The 26,585-nt window shown below is 45.0% G+C and overlaps 1 protein-coding gene across 1 annotated transcript in view; it reads right to left on the bottom strand.

The window, feature by feature from the left end:
* Positions 1 to 26,585, bottom strand: part of LOC115462851 (HAUS augmin-like complex subunit 1) — a 95,007-nt gene that overhangs the window by 52,583 nt on the left and 15,839 nt on the right. Inside the window, exons 2-3 of the mRNA XM_030192895.1 lie at positions 22,465 to 22,639; positions 11,273 to 11,408 (exon numbers count right to left, since the gene is read on the bottom strand). Of these exons, the coding sequence (XP_030048755.1) occupies positions 11,273 to 11,408; positions 22,465 to 22,639 (311 nt within the window). The remainder of the gene's footprint in view (positions 1 to 11,272; positions 11,409 to 22,464; positions 22,640 to 26,585) is intronic.

Here is a 26,585-nt window from a genome sequence, read left to right as displayed (position 1 = left end):
CTCCAGCTGATTGCACCTATGAAATCAGCTGGGAGGAGGTAGAGAAACAAGCAAACAGCCAATCGGCTGGCGGGGAAGTCCCTATGTAGTCAGCTGGAGAGGCTTTCAGCAAGGAGATTACCAAGTGAAAATCATCGGGGCAGCCTGACGGAGGGCAAGTAAGCTGCAGGCGGAAGGTGGAGCCAGCATCAGAGCAATCTGCTATTGAAAAAAGTGTCCTCCTTGCTGAGTCAAGAAAATGGATTTATCTTTGTAATGTCAGATTATCAAATTACTGACCTCACTACTATTTTTTCTTTTACCTTAGGCATGAAGAATAGCTTTGGTTGTCTTTCCCTCTCTTCACCCCCAACACACCTATCAATTTCTATTTAGGTCAAGAGAACAGCTGCCAACTAGAGAATGGCATGGCGACATGTGGTTAACCATGTGGACGAGGACAAAGTTTACCTCCACCCTCTTCTCTAATGCAGATAACGATGTTTTGGAAAAACAAGCAAAACTGCTGGCGAAAAACCTGGCAAAATTTGAATGGGGTTTCCTGTGCATTTGTGCTACCAGCACGTCTTCTGAGAGGACATTTTCTATTGTGGGAAGGACTGTGGAAGACAGGAGAGCTAGACTGAATCCTGAGTTTGTTGATGGATTATTATTCATTCACAGGTTAAAAAATCAGAACAGTGCTTCATAGGGCATATTTCTCCCCCGCGAGGGCATACAGAGTAGGATGTATTTTGTCCCCCTGAACATTTTAACAGGGTGGATTAAGGTTCCTTGGAGTAGTAAAAGTCAGATATTTTGGGGGTTGGAAGGGTAGGGGGTGACGAGGTTATAGTTGCTGGATGTTATCGTTTTCTATTTGTGATTTATAAACAACAATTGTACAGAATATTGTTCTTTTTATACTTTAATAAAAAGATTTTGATATAAAATCATAAATTTTCGAGGCTTGTGCAGATGAGGACTGATCCCACAGGGATGGGGCGGGGACTAATTTTGTCCCTGTGTCATTCTCTACTGCCAAATTTCGATCTCTCTCCTGACTTAGGGTGTTCTCTTTCTGTCCCATGGCCTGTTCTATATTACACAACACACGTGAAGATTCAAGGCCACTCTTTTTTGAAGGAGGAAAGGGATCTCATCCTACTGTGGCAACTGGAAACTGTATTTCTTAGTAGACCACAGTGAAAAAGTAAATCACCGATCCCAAAAACCTCCCAATAGAGATTTTAGAAATAATTTTTTTGAGGTTTTTTTCAAAAAAAATCTTTTGCAAATTGATATTGTGTAAATCAATTATGTTCTGTATTCAATTTCAAACACAATATCAAAATTGCTCTCGTGCTTCATAACAATCACACACTCTAAAGCCCCTTTTGGCAATGTCCCACAAAAAATGGGAACTTATCTGAATCCTGCAGTGCCCACATAGCAGCAACAATGTTAGGAATCTGCTCAGTCTGGTCCCAAGGGACCAGTTTTGCTGTAGGTTCTTCAGGAAACAGACTGTGAACAGGCTGCATGGCTACAAAACAAAAAGGGCTTGTTAAAACCATAAACACAAAACAAGAAGAAAAGCAAAAAGAAAAGAAAACACCTCAAAACATCAAAACTATTGTAATACTGACTCTTGGCTGCAAACAGGGATGCTCTACTGTTACTGACGAGCAAACCAAAAAGCTGAACTCGCGGCCATCTTAAAGGCAGCTGCCGACCGAGTCCCACCAATCAGCGCGGACCCAGTCATACACATAATATCAGCCCATAGCGAAAAGGCATATACACAGATTCCACACTGTCAAAAACGCCCCATTTCAAACGCAAAATCAAAACAAGCAGGACCCAAATAGGATAAAAAAATGAAAAATAAAAAATCAATCAAAAAGAAGTGAGAAGTGCAAGCATCAAAAAGCCACAATTTTAACCACAAAAATTCACGATTTTAACAGCAAAAATTTCCACAGCAAAAATTTAGAGCTGCCCAAGGCTGCTACTTATAAAAAGACAGCCCAGTGGATAACAGAGTTCAGACCCTTAGGTTCCAGGGACTGCAAACGGAAAATCCAGCATTGTTCTAAACAAAGTAATCTCTTTCTACGGTCACAAATCATGCCTGAGAAACCATAAATTGGGGACTCCTTTGGTTGCCCATTGTAGAGACTCCAATCATTCTTTTGAGGAATTTCAAGTTTGGGCTAGTGACAAAGTGTTTGAGCACATCAGGAGAGGTGACCATAGAAAGAGATTACTTTGTTTAGAACAACGCTGGATTTTCCGTTTACAGTCCCTGGAACCTAAGGGTCTGAACTCTTGTCATCCACTGAGCTGTCTTTTTATAAGTAGTAGCCTTAGGCAGCGCTAAATTTTTGCTGTTAAAATTGTGGCTTTTTGATGTATGCATTTCTCACTTCTTTTTGATTTTTTGTTTTTGCATGATCCTATTTGGGTCCTGCTTGTTTTGATTTTGCATTTGAAATGGGGCGTTTTTGACAGTGTGGAATCTGTGTATATGCCTTTTTGCTATGGGCTGATATTACGTTGTCTGACTGGGTCCACGCTAATTGGTGGGACTCGGTCGGCAGCTGCTTTTAAGATGGCGAGTTCATCTTTTTGGTTTGCTCATCAGTAACAGTAGAGAAACCCTGTTTGCAGCAGACAGTCAATATTACAATAGTTTTGATGTTTTGAGGTGTTTTCTTTTTTTTTTTTTTTTCTTGTTTTGTGTTTATGGTTTCAACAAGCCCTTTTTGTTTTGCAGCCGTGCAGACTGTTCACAGTCGATATCCTGAAGAAGCTACAGCAAAACGGGTCTGTTGGGACCAGACTGAGCAGCTTCCTAACATTGTTGTTGCTGCTACGTGGGCCCTGCAGGATTCAGATAAATTCCCGTTTTTTTGTGGGACATTGCCAAAAGGGGCTTTAGAGTGTGTAATTGTTATGAAGCAATTTTGATATTGTGTTTGAAATTGAATACAGAACATAATTGATTTACACAATATCAATTTGCAAAAAATGTTTTTGAAAAAATCTCAAAAACATTCTAAAATCTCTATTGGGAGGTTTTTGGGATTGGTGATTACTTTTTCACTGTGGTCTGCTAAGAAATACAGTTTCCAGTTGCCACAGTAGGATGAGATCCCTTTCCTCCTTCAAAAGAGTGGCCTTGAATCTTCACGTGTGTTGTGTGAGTTTCCTCTTAATTTTAGTGAAGCAGATCCGTGTGGGTTCTGTTCTATATTACTCAAATCCTCCTATGTAAATTCCCCTCCACTTACTGGCCCATCCTGTATTTCATCCTCATTCTTCCATATACCACTCTCCCTCCTGCTTGGCATCCAGTTATCCCTTGTTACTCTGTCCAATATTTTTGGCATCTCTTTTTTCACTCCTCTCCAAAATAACATCTGCAGCATTGATCAATTACTGTTGATAAATCAGTCCTTTAATTGTTTTTCTTTAATTTATCCAGCTTTTCCTGCAACATACATAAGAACATAATAGTCATACTGGGTCAGACCAATGATCCATCTAGCCCAGTGTCCCTGGAGTAGGTCACAAGTACCCGGAAAAAAAAACAACAATTAGTAGCAACATCCCATGCTACCAATCCCGGGGCAAGCACAGTGGCTTCTCCCATGTCAATCTCAATAACAGACTATGGATTTTTCCTCCAGGAACTTGTCCAAACCTTTTTTTAAATCCAGATATGCTAACTGCTGATACCACATCCTCCAGCAGCGAGTTCCAAAGCTTAACTATTCTTTGAGGGAAAAAATATTTTCTCCTCTTTCTTCCATTTTCTGGCAAACAATTTGTGTATCCTCTGTATTCAAATACTGGGCTTACAGCATGTTAAAAAAAAAAAAAAAAGTACCATTAAGATAAACACATTGAGGAGCTCACCTAACAGTTTTCAGTCTTCAAACTACAGAGACAAGTAAAACAGTTACTCTCCTGCTGCAGTGGGTCTATGAACATATTGACCATGGCCTTTTGCTGCAAAATGGATGATATAGAGGGGCATAATTGAACGAAAACGTCTATCTCCATGGGCGTTTATCTCCGAGAACGGGTCCGTGAAGGGGCGGACCAAACCGTATGTTCGAAAAAAAAATAGACGTCCATGTTTTATTCGACAATTTGTGAGCTGGGCGTTTTTGTTTTTCAGTGATAATGGAAAATGAAAGCGCCCAGCTCAAAAACGAATAAATCCAAGGCATTTGTTCGTGGGAGGGGCCAGGATTCGTAGTGCACTGGTCCCCCTCACATGCCAGGACACCAACCGGGCACCCTAGGGGGCACTTTTACAAAAACAAAAAAAAAAGGTAAAAGAGCTCCCAGGTGCATAGCACCCTTCCCTTGTGTGTTGAGCCCCCCAAATCCCCCTCAAAACCCACTGCCCACAAGTCTACACCATTATTATAGCCCTAAGGGGTGAAGGGGGGCACCTACATGTGGGTACAGTGGGTTTGGGGGGGTTGGACGACTAAGCATTAAGCAGCACAATTGTAACAGGTAGGGGGGATGGGCCTGGGTCCACCTGCCTGAAGTCCACTGCACCCCCTAACAACTGCTCCAGGGACCTGCATACTGCTGCCAAGGGAGGTGGGTATGACATTTGAGGGTGAAAATAAAAAGTTGTGAAACATCATGTTTTGTGGTGGGAGGGGGTTAGTGACCACTGGGGGAGTCAGGGGAGGTCATCCCCGATTCCCTCTGGGGGTAATCTGGTCATTTAGGGCACTTTTTGGGGCCTTATTCGTGGAAAAAACAGGGTCCAGGAAAAGTGCCCTAAATTCTAGCTACAAACACATCCTTTTTTTCCATTATCGGCGAAAAGCGCCCATCTCTCCTCGGCCGATAACCACGCCCCAGTCCCGCCTTCGCCACGCCTCCGACACGCCCCCGTCAACTTTGTACGCTTCCGCGATGGAGTGCAGTTGAAAACGTCCAAAATCGGCTTTCCATTATACCGATTTATTCGTTTTTGTGAGATAAATGTCTATCTCCCGATTTGGGTCGAAATCTAGGCGTTTTTCTCTTTCAATTATAAGGTGGCTAGTCTTTTGAAGGTTTTGCATTCCCATTACCACCATCTTTACCCCTAGTGCATAAGTTACAAATGAGCTCCCCTTTTATCCTGGGCAATGTGTGGCCAGTATCTCTTTTCCTACCTACCATTATTTCTACTGTACTGTCATCGGGATGAGATTTCATATGGGCTTTAGGTAACAGGATCACCCATGTGAAGGTACACAAACGGACTTGAGGAAAAACAAAATTCCAAGATACACAGCAATTCACCCAGACATGCCACAGAAATCACCAGTGCCACTGTTGGAGCATGCCCTTCTATCTCCATGGCAAAAGGATGAAGCCAGACCTACCCTAGCTTCTTTTCATATGTACTCCTGTAAACTAGCATGTAGTACCTTACCAGTTTTGCAGCGGCTTCTACAGAGACATCTAAGAAAATAATCCTGAGGAACCGGGAACTAATGTATATCTATAAATTATGTTTAAATCTATTTTTATTAAAGAACAATCATATGTTACCTCGTATTTACACAATTCTTCCATACACTTGTGAAAATAAAGCTTTAACAAACTGTCTTCATATAATTATACATACAATGTTCTGTATTAATTTTGTTTTCTATTATCTTTTTGAAAGCTTTTCTCCCTTCTCCCCCCCACCCCCCTTCCCCCCCTTTCCCTTTCCCTCCCTCCCCTGATCTTTATAAGTCATATTGGCTTAGTCAGTAATTCAATATGTGACTACGTGCTGCAGATGTCATTGAGTCCCAAAACGGACTCCAACGTTGCTGGAACGTTTCTCCAATCTTTGACTCCATATCTCTTACAGACATACGTTCCAAACGCAACAGAGATACCATACGAGTGTGCCACTGCTGCCATGTAGGATATTGAGGGGATAACCACTCTGTAAGAATCGTTTGTTTTCCAACAATTATTGCTCTCTGTACAAAGGCCGTATATCCTTTCTTTTTCGAGGACATCCCCAAATTTGGGTGTCCAAATAGCAACAGTGGTTCATAGTGCCATATCTGTTTCCATATCTTGGTGACCCATGTTATAATTTGTTTCCAAAATTGTTGTATACCGACACAAGTCCAAAGTAGATGGCCCAGAGTAGCTCCCGGTGCATCACATTTTACACACTCTCCCCAGGGCGATATTCCCATGTAAAATGCTCTTTTTGGTGAAATGTACAGGCGTAAGGCTATTTTATATTGTAATTCCCAGTGGGTCGCAAAATCTGTGATTCGTCTTATCTGTCGGACATGAGATTTTAGCTGTGGTTCCAAAATTGTTATTTGTAAGTCCTCAGTCCACAGATGTGCCAATCTACGGTATTCCAATTCTGGAGCTGTATCCCGTATGTGTCTGTGATGATATGACATCGGTACTCTTTGCTGTGACTCTAGAGTAAAGGCCGAGGAGAGCTCTTCCTGGACATCTTCTGTCAACGATGTCCATAGTAGTGTAGATATATAGTGGCTCAATTGTCCGTAGTAAAATTTATCACTGTCCAATAGTGCATACTCATTTTGTAAGTCTAGAAATGTTCGTACATGACCCTCTTTAGTCACCACCTGCAGCAAATATACTATCCCTTTTTGTTTCCATTTGTGAAAAACAGAATACATTTGACCTGGTACAAAAGCAAAGTTATCACAAATTTGTAAATATGGTGTCACCTTTATGTCAAATTGATGCAACCGGCACACCCATCTCCACACCGCCCTAGCTGTTGGCATGATCCCCGAAGATTTTAGAGTATATGGTATTGGTGCACCTGTTGCATGTAAATAATTGCTAAAATGTAATTTCGGGGTAAGGCTTAGCTCTAAGGTTGTATTTGTATAATCATTGGTATTCCTATACCAGTCGTTTATATGCCTCATTCCACTAGCAACATTAAGATATCGAAGGTTTAAGAGTCCTAACCCCCCATATTCCACTGGTATACTTAAAGAGTTAACAGATAATTGGGCCTTTTTCCCTTTCCAGAGAAATGTCTGCAACTGTTGGTTTAAAATATGTTCATCTTTTCTTTTCAGATACAGTGGTATAGTTTGAAAGCAGTAAATCCATCGGGGTGCTATGATCATATTGAATAATGCTATTCTTCCTAATAGGGATACTGGAAGTGCACTCCATGTTTGTAAGCTTGTTTTCATGTCTGTAAGTAATTTTTGTATGTTCAATTCATATAGCTGTGACAATTGGTTTGGAATACGAATTCCTAAATACTTAATATATCTCTTCTCCCAAATGAGGGGAAATTTATTCTTCCAGTTCTGATTGTCTCCTTGAACTACCTCTAGTGCTGATGATTTGGACATATTTAGTTTGAGACCTGATATTTGCCCATATCTATTTATCTCAGTGAACATGGCTCGCATTGATCTAGGTGGGTCAGTGATAGTCAACAGCAAGTCATCAGCGAAGGCTAATACCTTCACCTGCTGCTCTGCCACAGATATTCCTGTAATGTTTCTCTGTCTCAGAAGTGTACGTATGAGTGGCTCTAATGATATCACAAAGAGGGAAGGTGAAAGAGGGCATCCTTGTCTAGTACCCCTCATAATCTCAAATTCCTTCCCTCTTAATCCATTGACTAATACTTGTGCACTTGGTTTGTGGTAAAGTGCTTGTGTCGCTCTCAAAAACCAGCCTGTGATTCCCATAGTTTCCATGGTATGTATCAAGTATTCCCACCCTACCCTGTCAAATGCTTTATCTGCATCTAAACTCACTATTACTGATGGTATCTCCCCCTCTTGACTGGATGCTATCGCCAATAATAGGCGGCGTACATTATGTGTGGCCTGCCTGTTCCTAACGAAGCCCACTTGTTCCATTCCAATTAATTTTGGTAAGTATTTTGCAATTCTTTCCGCCAGTATTCCTGCTAACAATTTTGTGTCTACATTCAATAAGGATATTGGTCGGAAATCTTCTGCTCTATTATGTGGCCTTCCTGGTTTTGGTATTAATGTAATTAAGGTTGAATTAGCATAGCGTGGGAATCCCTTTCTCTCTATTACCTCTTCAAAGTATTCTAGTAACGCCAGTTGCGCCTCTAGGGGCAAACTTTTATAATATTCCCCAGAATATCCATCGGGTCCTGGTGCTTTGCGTAATTTAAGTTTTTTAATCGCTTGTTGCAATTCTTCTAAAGTCAGTGGTGCATTTAGCACAGCTGACTCCTCACTCGTCAATTTTGTAAGCCCCGCCTGATCTAAATATTCTTGTATCGAGTTTGATTCTGGTTTAGCACCGGCTGAGTAAAGGGAAGCAAAATGTTTAGTAAAGGCCTGCCCAATTTCATTCTGTGTGACTATAATTTTCCCTGTATTCTCCTTTAACGCAGCCACCACCCGGGGTACACTCCAATTTTTGATAACTCTGGTTAATAACCTTCCTGTTTTGTTGCCAAAACGTTGTAATTTAAATTTATAATAAATTGAGGATCTGGTCTCATGTTCATGCAGTAAAGTATTCAGAGTTACTTGAATTGCTTTCATGTTCTCTAAACTAGCTAATGTATGGTTATGTGCATAAATTCTTTTTGCTTTCGCTAGTTGTTTCTCTAAGCGCAGAATGTTTGCCACCCTTCGCTTTCTTTTAATATTACAGTATGCTATGAGGTCACCTCTCAAGACTGCCTTTGAGGCAGACCAAAACAATAATGGATCTGTTTGTGCATGCTCCCTATTATTAATGTCATAGTCCTCCCATTTACTTGTCAGATATTTCTGAAACAGAGGGTCTTTATGCAAATATGCTGGATATCTCCATCCTGCTCCTCCAACATTCCCACCCGTGATCTCAAGATCTAACCACACTGATGCATGGTCTGATATTTCTTCCGGTCCTATATGTGCTGTTTTTACTTGGGAGAACATAGATCTTTCTAAAAATATATAATCTAGTCTCGCTAAAGTACCGTGTGCCCTGGATCTATGTGTGTAATCTTTTTCCCCAGGATGCATCACTCTCCAGGTATCTACTAAATTCAGAGCTTTTGTGAACATTTTCAATCCTTTCGCCCTCTGACCTAAATAGTGTGGTGAAGTAGGATTTGAAGTATCTTCTTTTGGGTTTGACACTAAATTAAAATCACCCAGTACTAACAGTTTACTTGTTTTATGTTGAGTACAGCTATTCTCTAATGATCTGTAAAACCCGGGGTCATATTCATTGGGACCATATACCCCCACTAATAGGAATTCCATGCCCAGCATCCAAACCTTTAAAAGGAGAGTACGCCCGTGTTCCCCTTTCTCCACTACCGTTATTTTACATGCTAATCCTTTTCGGGTTAAAACCACCACTCCTCCTCGACGCCCCTTGGCTGCCACTGCATAGCATTCCCCCACCCATGATCTCTTCAATTTTGCATGTTCTACATCATTGAGCCTCGTTTCTTGGAGGCAAACTATATCAGCCTTATATCTTTTCAAGGCCGTTAAGATTTTATTTCGCTTTATAGGGGAGGTTATACCTCCCACATTCCAAGATATTATTCTAATTGGCATGCCACAGAGATAACGTTGACATTCCCATCAGCACCATCATACAAGAGTATCCCCTTGTTCATCAAGTATACATTGGAACATATCAAATTTTTCCTAATCTGTGCACATAGACATACTATCACTAAACTTCTAAATAAACATTTTCCACTGACCATCTGCCAAAGATTTCCCCTAAATCTATTTTCCCTTCCCCCCTCCCATCTCCTTATCCCATCAACCCCACAAATACCCTTCCTCATCCACCTAAACTAGTCAGGTGTTGAGAGTAGGACCTCGGTGAACAGTAGAGACCCCTAACTCCATTTGTTATTCAAATATGCGTATGTATACCCACTTGTAAAGCTTCAGACCCCGCAACTTCCAAAAATGCAAAACACACTTATGTTCAAACAGCGTCAATAATGTTATTTCCAACTAGATGTTTTTTTGCAGCTGATACTGTGGTAAATATTTCCCACTTGTCCTGGATATGCACTTTTAATTGAGCTGGATATTGCAATATAAAGCGTACTTTCTTAAGTACCAAAGCTGAACAGATTGCGTGATATTGCCTCCGTTTCTCTTGAACTAGTGCAGAAAAGTCTTGGAAAATCAGCACATTCTTTTTGTTGTATTTCAGCGTATCTCTCTTATGTTTAAAACCCTGCAAGATTTCCAGTTTGTGACGATAATTCAATATTTTCGCGACAACCACACGTGGTCGATTATTATATTGATCCTCTTTTTGACGACCCACACGGTGCGCTCTTTCCACAATAAGTGGTCCCATCGTGTCTGTTATCGCTAATTCTTTTGAAAGCCATGTTTCTAGCCATGTGTCGAGGTTTCTTTCCGGGAGCGTTTCATCTAGTCCCACAATTCGGATATTATTACGACGTGCTCGATTTTCGAAATCATCTAATAAGTTCCTCTGATCCGCGAGCTGACGTCGCATGGCCACAATGTCCGGGCTAAATCCACGTGCATCATCCTCAACGGCGGAAACTCTGGCCTCTAAGTCTCCGATCCGGATTCCCATCCCATCCAATGTGGTCTGGTAGGCCTCTATTTTGATATTCATCGCTTCCCATTTCGGCTCCCATGCCTTCGTGATTGCCTGGGTAAGTTGCGTGAGTTGATTTTCAGTGAACATGGGCTCCACAGTCACGGGCTCCTCCGCCATCTTGTTATCTCCGCTACCCGTTTTAAGCTTGTCTTTTTTTGTGGATTTTTGCGCCATGTCTTTCGGGAGCACCTGATAATATTTTTCCATACAGCGAAATCGCTCCGTACGGGTTTTTCTTCAAGATTTAGATTTTAATGGAGCCAGGGGTCTCAGAGCTTCGAGAGCGCGCTGCTCCTTAGCTCATGACGTCACCGGAAGTCTTATCTATAAATTAAAATCTTGTTAACAAATAAATATCAGGAGATTCACATATTACTTTCTCCTCCAAGACCTCTAAAGTAAAGATTTTGTCCGCCCTTTCAAAAGCTGAAACCCCTTTCTAATTAGGGGGCAAAACTCTTGCAAATAGCTCTGTAAATATAAGAGCTACAAAGAATCAGCAACTTTTTAAAATCATCTTGCATACATACGTACACACACAGCACAATGCTTCTAACCATAAAATGTTATAAAATTCTTCTAGAAAACAAATGAAACATCTCCAACTTTTCTTACCATAATCATGGGAAAAAAAAAAAACCCCACAGCTGAGAATTACCTTGCCAATGAAGTGTCCTTTACATCAAGTACCAGTGTGCTGTCTACTAATTCATTCAAGTAGCTGCTGCCCATCCGTGAGAGACGTGTGAAAGAGGGTCCCATGGTTTCCAGCAGCAGATCTTGAAGAAAGTTGGCTTTAGGAAAAAAAACAAGCAAGCAGAGAGTATGAATTTTCATACTGCCAAAAAATGAGGAGAAAACAAGCAAGCAGAGAGTATGAATGTTCATACTGCCAATTAAACTTCCAATTAGCTTAACATTCAGGGATAATGGATACTCTATCAGTTTAAATCTCACTTCACACAAGACTGGACTCTGTGGCAATGTCTCACTTCTCTACCGTTGACCCTTCCTCCATCACTCAGAGCATTTATCTACTCATTCAGAAACAGTTGATCTTTGACAAAGAAACATTTGGTCTTACCTAACTTTCTTTCCTTTTGTTCACCAGACCAGTCCAGAATGAATGGGATGTAAAAATTTAAGAATAGCTGCTGTTTTCTTTCGTCACGCATGCTCAGTTTCAAAACAGAGCATGCACCTGAGGGGGAAAAGCAGCCACTCGGCACGGCGGCCAGAGATGGAGCTTGACGTACTGGCTCAGGAAGTCTATTCCAGGCATATGGTGCAGCAAGATAAAAGGAACGGAGTCTGGAGTTAGCAGTGGAGAAGGGTGCAGATAACAGAGATTTACCCAGTGAACGGAGTTCCCGGGGAGGAATGTAGGGAGAGATGAGAGTGGAGAGGTACTGAGGAGCTGCAGAGTGAATGCAATTATAGGTCAATAAGAGGAGTTTGAACTGTATGCGTAAACGGATAGGAAGCCAGTGAAATGATTTGAGGAGAGGGCTAATATGAGCATAACGACACTGGCGGAATATTAGTCGTGCAGCAGAATTTTGAACAGATTGAAGGAGGAGAGAGATGGCTAAGTGGGAGACCTGTGAGAAGCAAGTTGCAATAGTCTAAGCGAGAGGTGATGAGAGTGTGGATGAGGGTTCTGGTAGTGTGCTCAGAAAGGAAAGGGCAAATTTTGGTAATATTATAGAGAAAGAAACAACAGGTTTTAGCAGTCTGCTGAATATGTGCAGAGGAGAGGGAGGAGTCGAAGATGACCCCAAGATTACGAGCTGATGAGACAGGAAGGATGAGAGTGTTATCCACAGAAATAGAGAATGGGGGAAGAGGAGAGGTTGGTTTAGGTGGAAAGATAAGAAGCTCAGTCTTGGTCATGTTTAGTTTCAGATGGCGCTGAGACATCCAGGGAGCAATGTCAGACAGGCAGGCTGATACTTCGGCCTGGATTCCTGATGATATTTCTGGTGTGGAGAGGTAGATCTGGGAGTCGTCAGTGTAAAGATGATACTGAAAACCATGGGATTAGATCAGAGTACCATGGGAAGAATTATAGATGGAGAAATGAAGAGGGCCCAGAACAGATCCCTGAGGTACACCAACTAAGAGTGGGATAGAAGTAGAGGAGGATCCACTAGAGTATACACTAAAGGTTGTTAAATTGTACAGCGCTGCATAACCCTAGTAGCGCTCTAGAAATGTTAAGTAGTAGTAGTAGTACACTGGGAGAGATAAGAAAACCAGGAAAGAACAGAGCCCTGAAATTCAAGTGAGGACAGCGTATCAAGGAGTAGGCTGTGATCAACAGTGTCAAAAGCAGCAGATAGATCGAGAAGGATGAGGAGAGAATATAGACCTTTGGATCTGGCCAGGAACAGATCATTGGAGACTTTAGCAAGCGCTGTTTCAGTTGAATGAAGGGGGCGAAAGCCAGATTGAAGTGGATTAAGAATAGTTTGAGATGAAAGAAAGTCAAGGCAACGGAGGTGAACAGCATGTTCAACTATCTTGGATAGGAAAGGGAGGAGGGAGATGGGGCGATAGTTGGAAGGACAGGTAGGGTCCATTGAAGGTTTTTTAAGGAGTGGTGTGACTACGACACGTTTGAAGGCATCAGGAAGAGTCGCAGTGGAAAGTGAAAGATTGAGGATATGACAGATAAAAGGGATGACAGTAGGAGAGATAGTATTAAGTAGATGGGTGGGAATAGGATCAGAGGAACAGGTAGTTAGTTTCGAGGAGGAAATAAGATGTGTAGTTTCCTCTTCAGTGATTTCAGAAAAGGAAGAAAAGGAGGCAGGGGTTGGAGGGTTAAGAGAATGGACTAAGGGAAGGAGAGGTGGAGGTGACCTGGTTGAGAATTCAAGTTTAATCTTGTGAACCTTATCATGAAAGAACTCAGCCAGAGTCTGGGGGGAAAGTGAAGGGGGAGTTGGAGGTGAAGGCACTTTGAGGAGAGAGTTCAGTGTGGCAAAGAGACGTCGAGGGTTTGAGCCAAGAGAATTTGTCAACTGGATGTAATAGTCCTGTTTGGCAAGTAAAAGAGTAGACTGAAAGGAGGTCAGCAAGAGTTTGAAATGTATGTAGTCAGCATGGGCACGGGATTTCAGCCAAAGGCGTTCGGCAGAGCGGGCACAGGAGCGTAGGTAGCGGATTCTAGAGGTCAGCCAAGGCTGGGATTTGGTATGTTTTAGAGAACGGGGAATGGAAGGAGCGAGAGTATCCAGAGCAGAGGAGAGAATAGTATTATAGAAAGAGACAGCCTCATTGACAGACTTGGATAACATAGTGGTAGAGAAGAGATTTAAAAAACACTGGAGGACAATAGTAGAAGGGTCAATAGCCTGAAGATTCCTAAATGTATTGGTTAAGATCGGACGGGACTGGGGAGGAGGGTGTTTAAGTGTGAAAGTTATCAGATGATGCTCAGAGAGGGGAAGAGTTGAGGCACAGAAACTGGAGAGTGAGCAGTTTGAGAAGAGGATAAGATCAAGACAGTGGCCATTCTGGTGAGTGGGGGCAGTGGAGCACATTAAAGACACAACCCCAGAATTAGACTTTGCAAGGTTGGCAGGGACATGGAGTGAAGCATTGGGGGGTGGAGGTAACTGCAGTGCTACTCAAAGAGCATGTCATTGGCCTTCCAAAAAGCTCCATGGTGACGGCCCATTGGGAACCCCAGTATGTTTGAATTGCGGGCGTATATTTCCCCACGACGAGCATTTCATATGGGATTGTCGCCTGATGGAGCATGTATGAAGTGTGGAGCAGAGGGCGCAAACCTGGGACGCATGTTTTGGAATTGCCCAAATGTAATGGCCTTTTGGAAAAGATTATTAAAATTGGTGTCAGCTATATGGTCGGCCAGGTGGGACTATGATCCAAAGCTGCTGTTTGGGTAACTCAGGATGGGGCCGCCGGTGCCCCCGGGATCTCGAGACTTGGTGGTGCGAACTATAATCATTGCAAAAAAAAAAAAAAAAAAACATCCTGTCGGGGTGGCTGTCCGCACATACTCTATCAATTCAGCGCTGGCGTGGTCAAATGTTGCTTCTGATGCGACTTGAGAGACTGGAGGCAAACAACTCGACCCCCACCAGGGACCGGAGATTCCAACATAGATGGGCTCCCTTTTGGGAAACCCTTACCACCGCAGCAAGAGGACATTTATTTAACTTGTAATTGCAGATATAGAGGAAGGGAAAATTAGGTTCTTACCTTGGTAATTTTCTTTCCTTTAGTCATAGCAGATGAAGCCATTACGTATGGGTTATGTCCATCAACCAGCAGGGGAGATAGAGAGCACTCAAACTTTCACAGTGCCCTCTTGGCCAGCTAGCTCCACTGCCTCTTCAGTATTTGAAGCTTCCAAAGCAGTATGGCAAACCGCAATGGGAATCACAAGAGCTTTCCTCACAGCGAACGATGGCCCATCACAAGGGCATGAACTCATAAAGGAGGGAATGCACATCCTCCTGGAGGGAACAAACTCATCCTCCTTATTGTATAAGTGGAGGGGAACACACGCGCCTCCTGGAGGGAATCACACATCCTCCCAACACACTGGAGGGAATGAACTCATCCTCCTATTTATAGAACTGGAGGGGAACACACGCGCCTCCTGGAGGGAATGAACACATCCTCCTAAATTTAAACTGAACATGAATCCTGAAGATTGTTTTCCAACTTTCTCCCAAGGAAGGAACTTCAGGAAATTAGAACAGAACCTGAAAAACAGATTCACAGCATACAGACAATCATACAGGGAGGGCTCATGGCTTCATCTGCTATGACTAAAGGAAAGAAAATTACCAAGGTAAGAACCTAATTTTCCCTTCCTTGTCATCAAGCAGATGAAGCCATTACGTATGGGATGTAACAAAGCAATCCCTAGATAGGGTGGGAACAAGCCACACCACGCGCTAGCACTTGTGCACCAAAACGCGCATCCCTCCTGGCAACCACATCCAGCCTGTAATGTCGGGCAAAGGAGAGCTTAGAAGCCCATGTTGCTGCACTGCATATCTCTTGAAGAGAGAGTGCTCCAGTTTCAGCCCAAGAGGAAGAAATCGCTCTAGTAGAATGTGCCTTAAAGGCTACAGGCGGAACCCTGCCGGCCAGCAGATAAGCTGAAAAGATAGTTTCTATGAGCCACCGGGCAATAGTGGCTTTAGACGCTGGAGACCCTCTGCGAGAACCGGATAGCAAAACAAACAGATGATCAGAAGTCCTGAAAGAGTTAGTAACTCGCAGATACTGCAGCAGAGTCCTGCGCACATCCAAAAGGTGCAGCTGCCCAAAAGATTCTGGAAACTCTTCCTCTGAAAAAGAGGGCAAGAAAATAGGCTGGTTTAAGTGAAAGGCTGAAACCACCTTAGGCATAAAGGAAGGCACAGTCCGAACCGTGACTCCGGACTCTGAAAATTGCAGAAATGGGTCTCTACAGGACAGCGCCTGGAGCTCTGACACCCATCTCGCCGAGGTAATGGCCACCAGAAAAACGGCCTTCAGTGTCAAGTCTTTCTCCAATGCTCGCCGAAGCGGCTCAAAAGGAGATGCCTGCAGGGTTTTCAAAACTAGCCCCAGGTTCCAAGCTGGACAGGGTGCTCGCACTGGAGGTCGGAGCCGAAGCACCCCTCTAAGAAACCGTGCCACATCTGGGTGAGCAGCCAAAGACACGCCTTCCACCTTACCACGAAGGGAGGCCAACGCTGCCACCTGCACCCGCAGGGAATTATAGGCCAAGCCTTTTTGTACACCTTCCTGCAAAAAGTCCAGAATCGGCGAGACAGGAGCCCGCATTGGAACAATGGTTCTGGAAGCACACCAAGACTCAAACAGGCACCAAATCCTGGCATAAGCCACGGAAGTGGACCGCTTGCGGGCTTGCAGGAGAGTGGAAATAACTTTATTGGAATAACCTTTATCCCTCAATTGCGCCCTCTCAATAGCCATGCCGTAAGACCAAAGCGGCCGGCGTCCTCCATGGCTACCGGTCCCTGAGTCAACAGGTTCGGTACCAGAGGTAACGGCAGAGGAGCCTCCAGGAGCATCTGTCGGAGGTCTGCATACCAAGGTCTCCTTGGCCAATCCGGGGCGATGAGGACCACTTCTCCTGGGTGCAGCCGAATCCGCAAGAGCAGGCGCCCTATCAAGGGCCATGGGGGAAACACATAAAATAGACCCGGAGGCCAGGGTTGAGCCAAGGCATCCAACCCCGCCGAGCGAGGATCTCTCCGTCTGCTGAAGAAGCACGGGACTTTGGTATTGGCACTTGTCGCCATTAGATCCATCACGGGCTTGCCCCATTTGGCACAGATCTGCAGGAATACTTCGTCTGCCAGATTCCATTCTGCTGGATCAATCTGATGCCTGCTCAGATAATCGGCCTGCACATTGCTCTGACCTGCAATATGAGCTGCCGACAGACACTGAAGATGCAGCTCGGCCCAGTGGCAAATCAGTTCGGCCTGCGCGGCTAGTGCTCTGCACCTTGTTCCGCCTTGTCGATTTATATAGGCCACCGTTGTCGTGTTGTCCGACATCACTCTGACAGCCAATCCTTCCAGGGTCACTTGAAAGGCCAGAAGCGCCTGAAACACCGCTTTCAACTCTAGGCGGTTGATGGACCACTCCGACTCCTCGGGTGTCCAGAGACCCTGGGCATGCTTCCCCTTGCAGTGTGCGCCCCCAGCCCTTCAGGCTGGCATCTGTTACCACTAGGCACCAAACGGGGAGCGTCAGCAGCATTCCTCACCGCAGCATGCTGTCCGAGAGCCACCACTCCATGCCGAGACGGGCCGCAGGGAGCCAAGTAAGTCTGCATTGGTAATCCTGAGAAATAGGAGACCATCTCCGGAGTAGGGAATACTGTAGAGGTCTCAGGTGCGCTCTCGCCCAGGGTACCACTTCCATCGTGGCTGTCATCGATCCCAGCAGCTGGACAATGATCCAAGCTCGCGGGCGGGGCATCCTCAGGAGCAGACGGACCTGATTCTGAAGCTTGCACCGCCTTGGCTCGGGTAGGAACACATAGCCCGAGACTGTGTCGAACCTGGCCCCCAAAAACTCTAGAGATTGTGAAGGGGACAGGTGACTTTTGGCCATATTGATGGCCCAGCCTAGAGATTGCAGTACTGAGACCACTCTGGCCGTAGCTTGTAAGCTCTCTGTTGCAGAGTCTGCTCTGATGAGCCAGTTGTCTAGGTACGGGTGAACCCTGATACCTTCTCGCCTGAGAAAAGCAGCTACTACCACCATTACCTTCGAAAAGGTTCGGGGAGCTGTGGCGAGGCCAAAAGGCAAGGCCCTGAACTGGAAATGTTTTCCCAACACCGCAAACCTCAGAAACTTCTGGTGCGGGGGCCAAATCGGTATGTGCAAGTAAGCTTCTTTCAGGTCTAGAGACGTGAGAAACTCTCCTGGCTGAACCGCCGCAAAGACGGAGCGCAGGGATTCCATGTGGAAATGCCGCACTCTCAGGGACTTGTTCACTTCTTTTAAGTCCAGAATAGGGCGAAAGGACCCACCTTTTCGCGGCACCACAAAGTAGAGGGAGTATCGGCCGCAGCCTTGCTCGGCGGGAGGCACCGGGGTCACTGCCCCTAACTGAATCAGACCTTGTAGAGTCTCCTCCACCGCCGCCCGTTTGACGGCAGAACCGCATCGGGACTCCACAAACACGTCTCTTACTGGGGCGTTGAATTCTATTCTGTATCCATCTCTGATCAGGTCCAGAACCCACTGATCTGAGGAAATCTTGGCCCACTCCTCGACAAAGAGGGAAACCGTCCTCCGATGACAGGCATCGAGGAGAGGGCCGGCGCACCATCATTGAGAGGGTCGACCCTGAACTCCTGGTCTTGAGCCACCAGCTGCGGAACGCTTGTCCGAGCAAAAGGAGTTCCTCTGCTGACCACGGGCACGTGAAGTGAACCCAGCAGAACGCCCTGGGCGGTACCTTCTAGCTTCAGGGAAGCGAGGTCTGTACGAGGAGAGGACCGCCTGGCCCTTAGAGGAAGGCCTCTGCCTATCTTCGGGCAAGCGCTGGGGTTTTGGATCACCCAGGCCTTTCACAATTTTCTCTAACTCCTCACCAAATAGGAGAAGTCTTTGAAAAAGCAACTTCACCAACCTTTGCTTAGAGGCCATGTCCGCTGCCCAGTGTCGTAGCCACAGACGACGGCAAGCCGCCACTGCTACTGCCATTTGTTTAGCCGAAGCTCTGACAAGGTCATAAAGGGCATCAGCCAGAAAGGACAAGGCCACCTCCATCCGCGGAGCCACATCCAAGAAGGGCTCCGCTCCATCTCCGGGCTGAGCCACTGCCTGTTGCAGCCAAGCTAGGCAGGCTCTCACAGCATAACAGCTGCATGCAGACGCCCGAACAGTGAGACCTGCAATTTCAAAGGACCGTTTCAACGCTGTTTCCAGCCTACAGTCTTGAACATCCTTCAGGGCAACACCTCCTTCAACAGGGAGGGTAGTTCTCTTTGTCACCACAGTGACTAGGGCATCCACTGTAGGCATTTGAAAACGAGCCATATGTCCCTCACGCAGAGGGTATAACTGCCCCATAGCCCTGGAAACTCTCAAAGGTCCCTCGGGGTCAGCCCACTGAGCCGAAACAAGCTCTAAGATGGAGTCATGCAAAGGGAAGGCCCGAGCAGCTTTCTTGGTACTAGCCATCCTGGGATTACCCGAGGAGGCCATGCCACTGTCAGGATCTTCAATCGAGAGGGCCTGCAGGGTATCTGAAATAAGCGCTGGCAGCTCATCACGGTGGAAAATCCTCACCGCGGAGGGATCATCCAGATCCTGTGGTAAATCCGCACCTGACTCTGGTTCCTCAGACCAAGAACGTCTGTCAGAGTTCTCCGAATCCTCACACCCCGACCACGGGGGGAAAAAAGGTGCACCACAATCTGAAGGGGAATTAACCCTTCTGCGCTTATCTTTAGGCCAAGCATCCGGGAAAAAAAGCCTCACTGGGCAGTCCCAGGCCAGAATCCATCGGGGGGGCAATCAGAGGAGCCTCAGGCGACCCTTGAGGAAGGGCTCTTTTCATCATGTATGCTTTATGCAGCAAAAGCACAAAATCCGGGGAGAAAATCTCACCCTGGGCACCCAAATCCTGTCCGGTGCTAGCCACTCCTGAAATAACCTCATCTCGAGGTGCCCCACCCGGCTCAGGTCTCTCCGTGTCCACGGAGGCCGCGCCATGCGGTGTAAGCAAAATGGCGCCCGCTGCCAGCTCAGAGCGGGAAGAAACATCGCTCGCCATGCTCGGGCCGGCTCCTATGCCAATACAGCACGATTTACAGAGTCCTGCTGCTGATCTGCGCTTGCCACAAGTGGAACAGCACTTTACATTGTCCGCAGCCATCGCCAAAAAACGGCGGTAAAATCCAAAATGGCGGCTTCGCGCCAAAATCGCCCCGATCGCGGGCCCACCCCGGAGGAGTTGGAAAACACTCTTACCTCAAAGGATCTAGTGTACAACTACGATCCTGCTGAAAATGTCAAAAAACCTCTGTTCCAGCGTCTCTGCGTTTAAAAACGCGACGCGACTTTTTTTTTTTTTTTTTTTTTTTAAGCTGTGAGGAAAGCAGAGGTATTGAAGACTCCGGAGGCTCAGATGAGTGGGAAAGGCAGGGAAAGGGTGAACCTATATGCCTGCATCCACTGTTGGTGGGTAAGGACAGGGAAAGCAAGGCAATATGTCCACATCCACAGAGGTATGGGTAAGGCAGGGAAAGGGCTAACCTATGTGCCTTTAAAGTGAAGCTGCTATAGCTTCCAACACCCCGGTTAACAACTGGCAAGCCAGGAACCACCTCCCCGCAGATTTTTCTGGAGCTCAAACAAGCTGCAGCCACCCTGCTAAGGGAGATAGAGAATACTGAAGAGGCAGTGGAGCTAGCTGGCCAAGAGGGCACTGTGAAAGTTTGAGTGCTCTCTATCTCCCCTGCTGCTTGATGGACATAACCCATACGTAATGGCTTCATCTGCTTGATGACAAGGAAGCATTGTTTGGTAAACTTGAGTAAAGCTATTGATGTTGGAAGGGGAGGGGGGAAACAGAGATAATGTTGTGTGTTTATAGAACTGGAGAGTTATTGTTTGTTTATACATGCTTAATAAAAATGATTGAAACATATTAGTCTCACAAAAATTTCTTGTACAGCATTCCAGTTATGTGCAAAATATATGCTGGTACTTCTCAATTCTTCAGACATGCAATGAGTATGGCCGCCCTTACTGTAGAACCTTGATGTGTGTTTATCTGATAGGCTTCCCCCCCAATTAGCAGTTCTGTGTTCTTTGAATTAGCATATCAGCTTACTGCATCACCACTAAATAATTTTTTCAGTCTTATGGTGGAAGCCATGCACTCATCCATCAGAGCATGGCTCTACCACATGGCTCTCTGCATCTACCCCAGAGACAGGAGAATAGTCATGCACTACACTGGAAAGAGAACAAAATGCTTCAGCCTCAAGATAGCCTTTCCTCTTAAGTCTGGTAAAGAGGAGTACAATTTCTTGACTACCATGGCCTACAAAACTGAGGCAAAATATTCATAATAATTTTGTTTTGAATTTAATAAGCAAAATGTGCAAGTAATTTAGGAAGAAAAATAAGCGCTGTCTTCTCACGCCTATAAATGTATTCATTAAAAGTCATAAAAAAACAATTTCACATAACATACATAATAAAACCTAAAAATCAAGACACCATGGGGCATGTTTACTAAAGGGTGTTAAGCTTTTGCACTTATGTTGCATTCTATGCAAAACTGAACACACTGTAAGTGGAGTACATGCAGGGGGTGGGACCAACATCTGCCCTACATGTACCATACAAGTCAGAGTCCTACTGCATGGCATCGCAATACATGCCGTGTCAGATAAGGTGGCGCAGCCCTGGCAGAATAGTAACCAGGTAGCAAGTGCCACTCTCCCACCCCCACATTTGAGATTCCGTGCCAATCCCACCTGCCATCCAATCTCTCTTCCCCCCTCGACATCAGAATCCCCACCTCCTTATAATGAAAAGAAGACCCCTACCCCTTATACTGCAAGACTACTTCTAGAGGTCATTGCAACCACTTTGACAGCTGCAGCCGGACAAGAGGCAGCAGAAGGATCAGGGATGTATTGGGGAGTGTCAAAGTCAAGAATTAAATGTCAGGAGACTTTAGAGAAACAGCCAAGCCCATGTTACCAGGCTGCTGGTAGTGCTGCTGCACTTCCTGCCACCTCTTGATGCAGCGGCAGTGCAGCTACATTTTCATCAGTCATGGCAGCTAATGCGTGGCACCAAACCACAAACTAAGTGCCAGTCACACACCTCTGCTCCCACCTTGCCATTCCCACCAAGCTGTGTGAAGCAATTAGCGTGAATTTCACAATTGCACTTTCAACCTGTTAGGTGTTAGCAAACACTTGCGCTAACACACGTTGACACTCATACTAGCTGCTTAACACAGCTGAGTAAACATCCCCTCATGTACACAAATTTAACAAGCAAATAAAAACGGTTTCCTAAAGGACAAGTCCATAAACCGCTACTAAATGGACTTGGGAAAAATCCACAATTCCAGGAATAACATGTATAGAATGTTTGTACGTTTGGGAAGCTCGCCAGGTGCCCTTGGCCTGGATTGGCCGCTGTCGCGGACAGGATGCTGGGCTTGATGGACCCTTGGTCTTTTCCCAGTGTGGCATTACTTATGTACTTCAACATACACTGAAAATTCTGTGCTCAAATGTGTTCTGTAACGTCATAGTCAAATGCTAAATGAGTGGAATATCTGTTAATAGTTAAACTCACCTTCAGCTGCTGTCTCTACTGTCTTCAGTTTAATGTCTTCTATTACCAAGGAAATATCCTTGTCCCTGGCTTCATTACATGCTGCTAATTGATACAAAATATCTGTAGTCCGTGTGTTCACTTCGTAATGAGAAATAGGTTTGTCACCAAATACCTTCTTGAGCCACAAAACAATCTGTCAAATTAAAACATGAAAACCTTTGTTTAGTTTTACTAGGGTGAAATATCAAACCAGAGATTTGAAACCCAATCGAAAGTCTCTTATCAGTGATCATACACAGCAGGGGAGCCAAGTCGGATTTTCAGGATTTCCCCAATGAATATGCCTCCATTTGCATACAATGGAGGAGGTACATTCAAATTGATCTCATGCATATTCACTGGGGAAATCCTGAAAACCCGACTGGACTGTGGCCCTTGAGGACAAAGCCCTGATATACAGCACAGCCACTATTACAAGCTAACCCGGATACAGTGAAAATTTATAAATTAAAAAAAGGCACTTTCCAACATTATAGACTGCTAAACTAACGTGGAGGAGTGGCCTAGTGGTTAGGGTGGTGGACTTTGGTCCTGGGGAACTGGGTTCGATTCCCACTTCAGGCACAGGCAGCTCCTTGTGACTCTGGGCAAGTCACTTAACCCTCCATTGCCCCATGTAAGCCACATTGAGCCTGCCATGAGTGGGAAAGCGCAGGGTACAAATGTAACAAAAATAAAATAGATACTATTGGAGATTCTACATGGAATGTTGCTATTGCACTAGCAACATTCCATGTAGAAGGCTGCGCAGGCTTCTGTTTCTGTGAGTCTGACGTCCCAGGACATCAGACTCACAGAAGCAGAAGCCTGCGCGGCCACATTGGTGATCTGCAAGGGCCGACTTCTACATTCCATGTAGAATCTCAAATAGTAGCAACAGTGGAGGAGTGGCCTAGTGGTTAGGGTGGTGGACTTTGGTCCTGAGGAACTGAGTTCGATTCCCACTTCAGGCACAGGCAGCTCCTTGTGACTCTGGGCAAGTCACTTAACCCTCGATTGCCCCATGTAAGCCGCATTGAGCCTGCCATGAGTGGGAAAGCGCGGGGTACAAATGTAATAAAAATACTACTACTAAGACTCTCGTTATCAAACGAGTCTAGTTGTTGAATAACTTAATTTTTATACTAGTTTCAAAAATCAATTGTCTGGAACCTCATGACAAGTAACACAAAATTCAAGAGAAAAAAAAAAGCTACCTTTTGTTTTTAACAACATCCTATATAATAATTCTCACCTCCAACGTTCTATGCTTGGGACCTTGGCTCCCTGGCTGCAAGTGGTCTGCGAGGCAGACACGCACGGACGTCACTGACGTCAACACAGCTGATTCCAAGGCAAGGGGAGGAGTAGGGAAAACTCCTCCTACTGCCTCGGAATCAGCTGTCACCCCCCCCCCCCCCCCGCGCTATGGCCCCCTCGAAACCCACCCCCTCCCGCGAACCTGTCGATTCCCCCCCCCCCCCCGGAACGCCGAAAACTGCCGCCACCACCGTTGTTGTGCTACCTTCCCTTCCCGTAGGTTCTTCAATCATCTTCTTAGAAAGTTTAACTCCGTGCATCTGACGTCAGACGCACGGAGTTAAACTTTCTAAGAAGATGATTGAACAACCTACGGGAAGGGAAGGTAGCACAACAACGGCGGCGGTGGCAGCACTTTTCGCTGGCACGGGGGGGGGGGGAACGACAGGTTCGCGGAAGGGGGGGGGTTCGAGGGGGCCGTAGCACGGGGGGGGGGGGGGGAGGAATTGCCTGCCTAAGGCCCGTTTCCTTGCCTACAGAAACGGGCCTTTTTTACTAGTTTTATTATGAAACACTACTTTACATGCCATTCATAAATATTTCTTCGTAGCCTGTTCCTCAACCTCACCCTTATATCCAGGCAGAATATCATATACCTCATTAATAACAGGAGTACACAAACTACATATTTCGTCCAACAGCATACTTTATGTTTAATCATATTTATTGAACAAAGCAATAGGAAACAAATACAAACAAGTACTTCAATTCGAAATGTCCAACAAAGCTAATACATCTTGTAACTAAAATTTTAACAATCATTCCCGTCCCTCCCTCCACCCAATGGCACCACGGAAAACAAGGATAAGAAAACAATTCCCATGTTAACATGTAACAATCAGATATTTAATTACCTACTACATGCTTGCACAGACAATTTATGTCCCAAAAATGTTCCCAAGCAGCACAAAGTTTAATGACTTTAACATTTGCAAAATAATGAATCTGGAGTCATTCCAGCCGCATCTGATAACTCATATAGGGTCTCCATCGCTGCAGCAAGGGTTCCACAGTGGATAACCAGTCAAACAAGATGGTTTTCAATGCCATCAGAACAGCCACTCAAAGGAAAGCCTTACCCCTGTGGAAACCCAGCATCAAACACATAAAAATTAAAAAGTATCAAAGGTGAACCCTGTACAGAAAAAGACCACAGATGATGGTAAGTAGCCAGTAATTGTGACCAAAACCTTTGTACTGCCATGCAAGTCCAGAACACATGTCCCAAGGTAGCTCTGGAAGCATTACGTTTAGGGCAAATTTGTAAAGCAGTTCACACTGGGGCACAGAAACCACACACTTTTGTGTATCGATAGGATAAATGTTTGTATTAAGAGAGACTGTGAAATGTTCATCTGCAAATCAGTATTCCATGCCCTACCTAAAGCAGCGCAATCCAAATCTTCTGTAGTGTTTTGCAAATAACGATGGTGAAAGTTAACGGGACTCGTTGCCGAGACCCCAACATATAAGAATGTAATTGTCTCTTGAACATCTTTTACCAAATGTTCCCAAGCCAAAGAATGAACATAGGGGTCCCTTTTTCCAACCTGTGGGAAAAAGGGCCCTGTGCCAGCGGCAGGGAGCTGTTTTTCCTGCACGCCAGGGATGATTTTTCCGAAGCCGAAAAAAAAATGGCCACGCAGTGAGATAACTCTTACCGCATGACCACGCGGAGGGGAGTCCTTACTTTAATGGCAATAAGGGTTCCCACACTAACCTGGTGGGTGATACCCGATTACCGCCGTGCAAGTCATTTCCGGGGGTTTTCTTTTTTCCTCCGGAAATGGCGCACGCTCGGGTCGGGACTATCGCCGGCAGCCACTTTGGGTCGGCAGTAGTCCCGAAAGAGCGAACGGTAAGCCCGCGTTGGGCTTACCGTCGCTCTATAAAAGGGCCCCACAATGTCTAAGTTGCATGTAAATTATACGTTTGTTTTATGTGCTGAGAATGGGCACATTTTGCATTCGTCAGTTACAACCTGCATTAGCTCAAATCTTTTTATTATTGAACTATTCAAAATATGAACGATAACAGAAATGTAGGCAGAAAAATAAAAAAAAATGTGTACAATTTAGTCTTGGCTTCCTAATTGCAATACACAAAGGAGCTAAACAAAGAAGAGGGCTTTGGCTCTTATAGCCCCCTACAATAAAACATGGTACAGCCATTAACCCATCGAATTCCATCCCACCCTCCCCCTTTTATATTTATGATTAAGCAGTAAATAGCTGAAGTGGATGTTAGGGACCAAATTTGTTTCTAAAGCTGTGAGGGAAAATTTTGGGTACCCTGGTACCAATCATTGATATGTCTCATACCACATGCAACAGTCAACCTGCGCAAAGTAAGCAAGCCCACACCCCCATGGATCTTCAGCTGCACTACCGGCATGCAAGGTTTTTTCACCCTGCCAGAGACAGAGCTACAAAATCTGATTAAGTATTTTCGCATCCCGGTGGTATAAAAAGTAATAACATTTGAAAAACATACAACCACTTCAGGACCAGAATCATGTAAAACAGTGCCACACTTGCAGACTGAAATGAATTTCCTCCAACAAAGATGTTACATTAATAGATTAAAGGGTACTGAAATCACCAGGGATTAAGACACAAAGGTATTGCAATGCCTGGTTCTCCCACTAACTTGGTCAAACACCTTTTTGGCGTCAAGAATTAAGGCCAAGGTGTAGACAACCCTAGCGTTTGACAGTGGGGGAGGGCTAATAACACTATACAAACATTCAGGATTGATTGATGACCCTGAACAAATCCCAC

This window comes from Microcaecilia unicolor, chromosome 2 (genome assembly GCF_901765095.1).
Source record: "Microcaecilia unicolor chromosome 2, aMicUni1.1, whole genome shotgun sequence".
NCBI classification, from domain to species: domain Eukaryota; kingdom Metazoa; phylum Chordata; class Amphibia; order Gymnophiona; family Siphonopidae; genus Microcaecilia; species Microcaecilia unicolor.
This window is presented reverse-complemented; position numbering and strand designations above follow the sequence as displayed.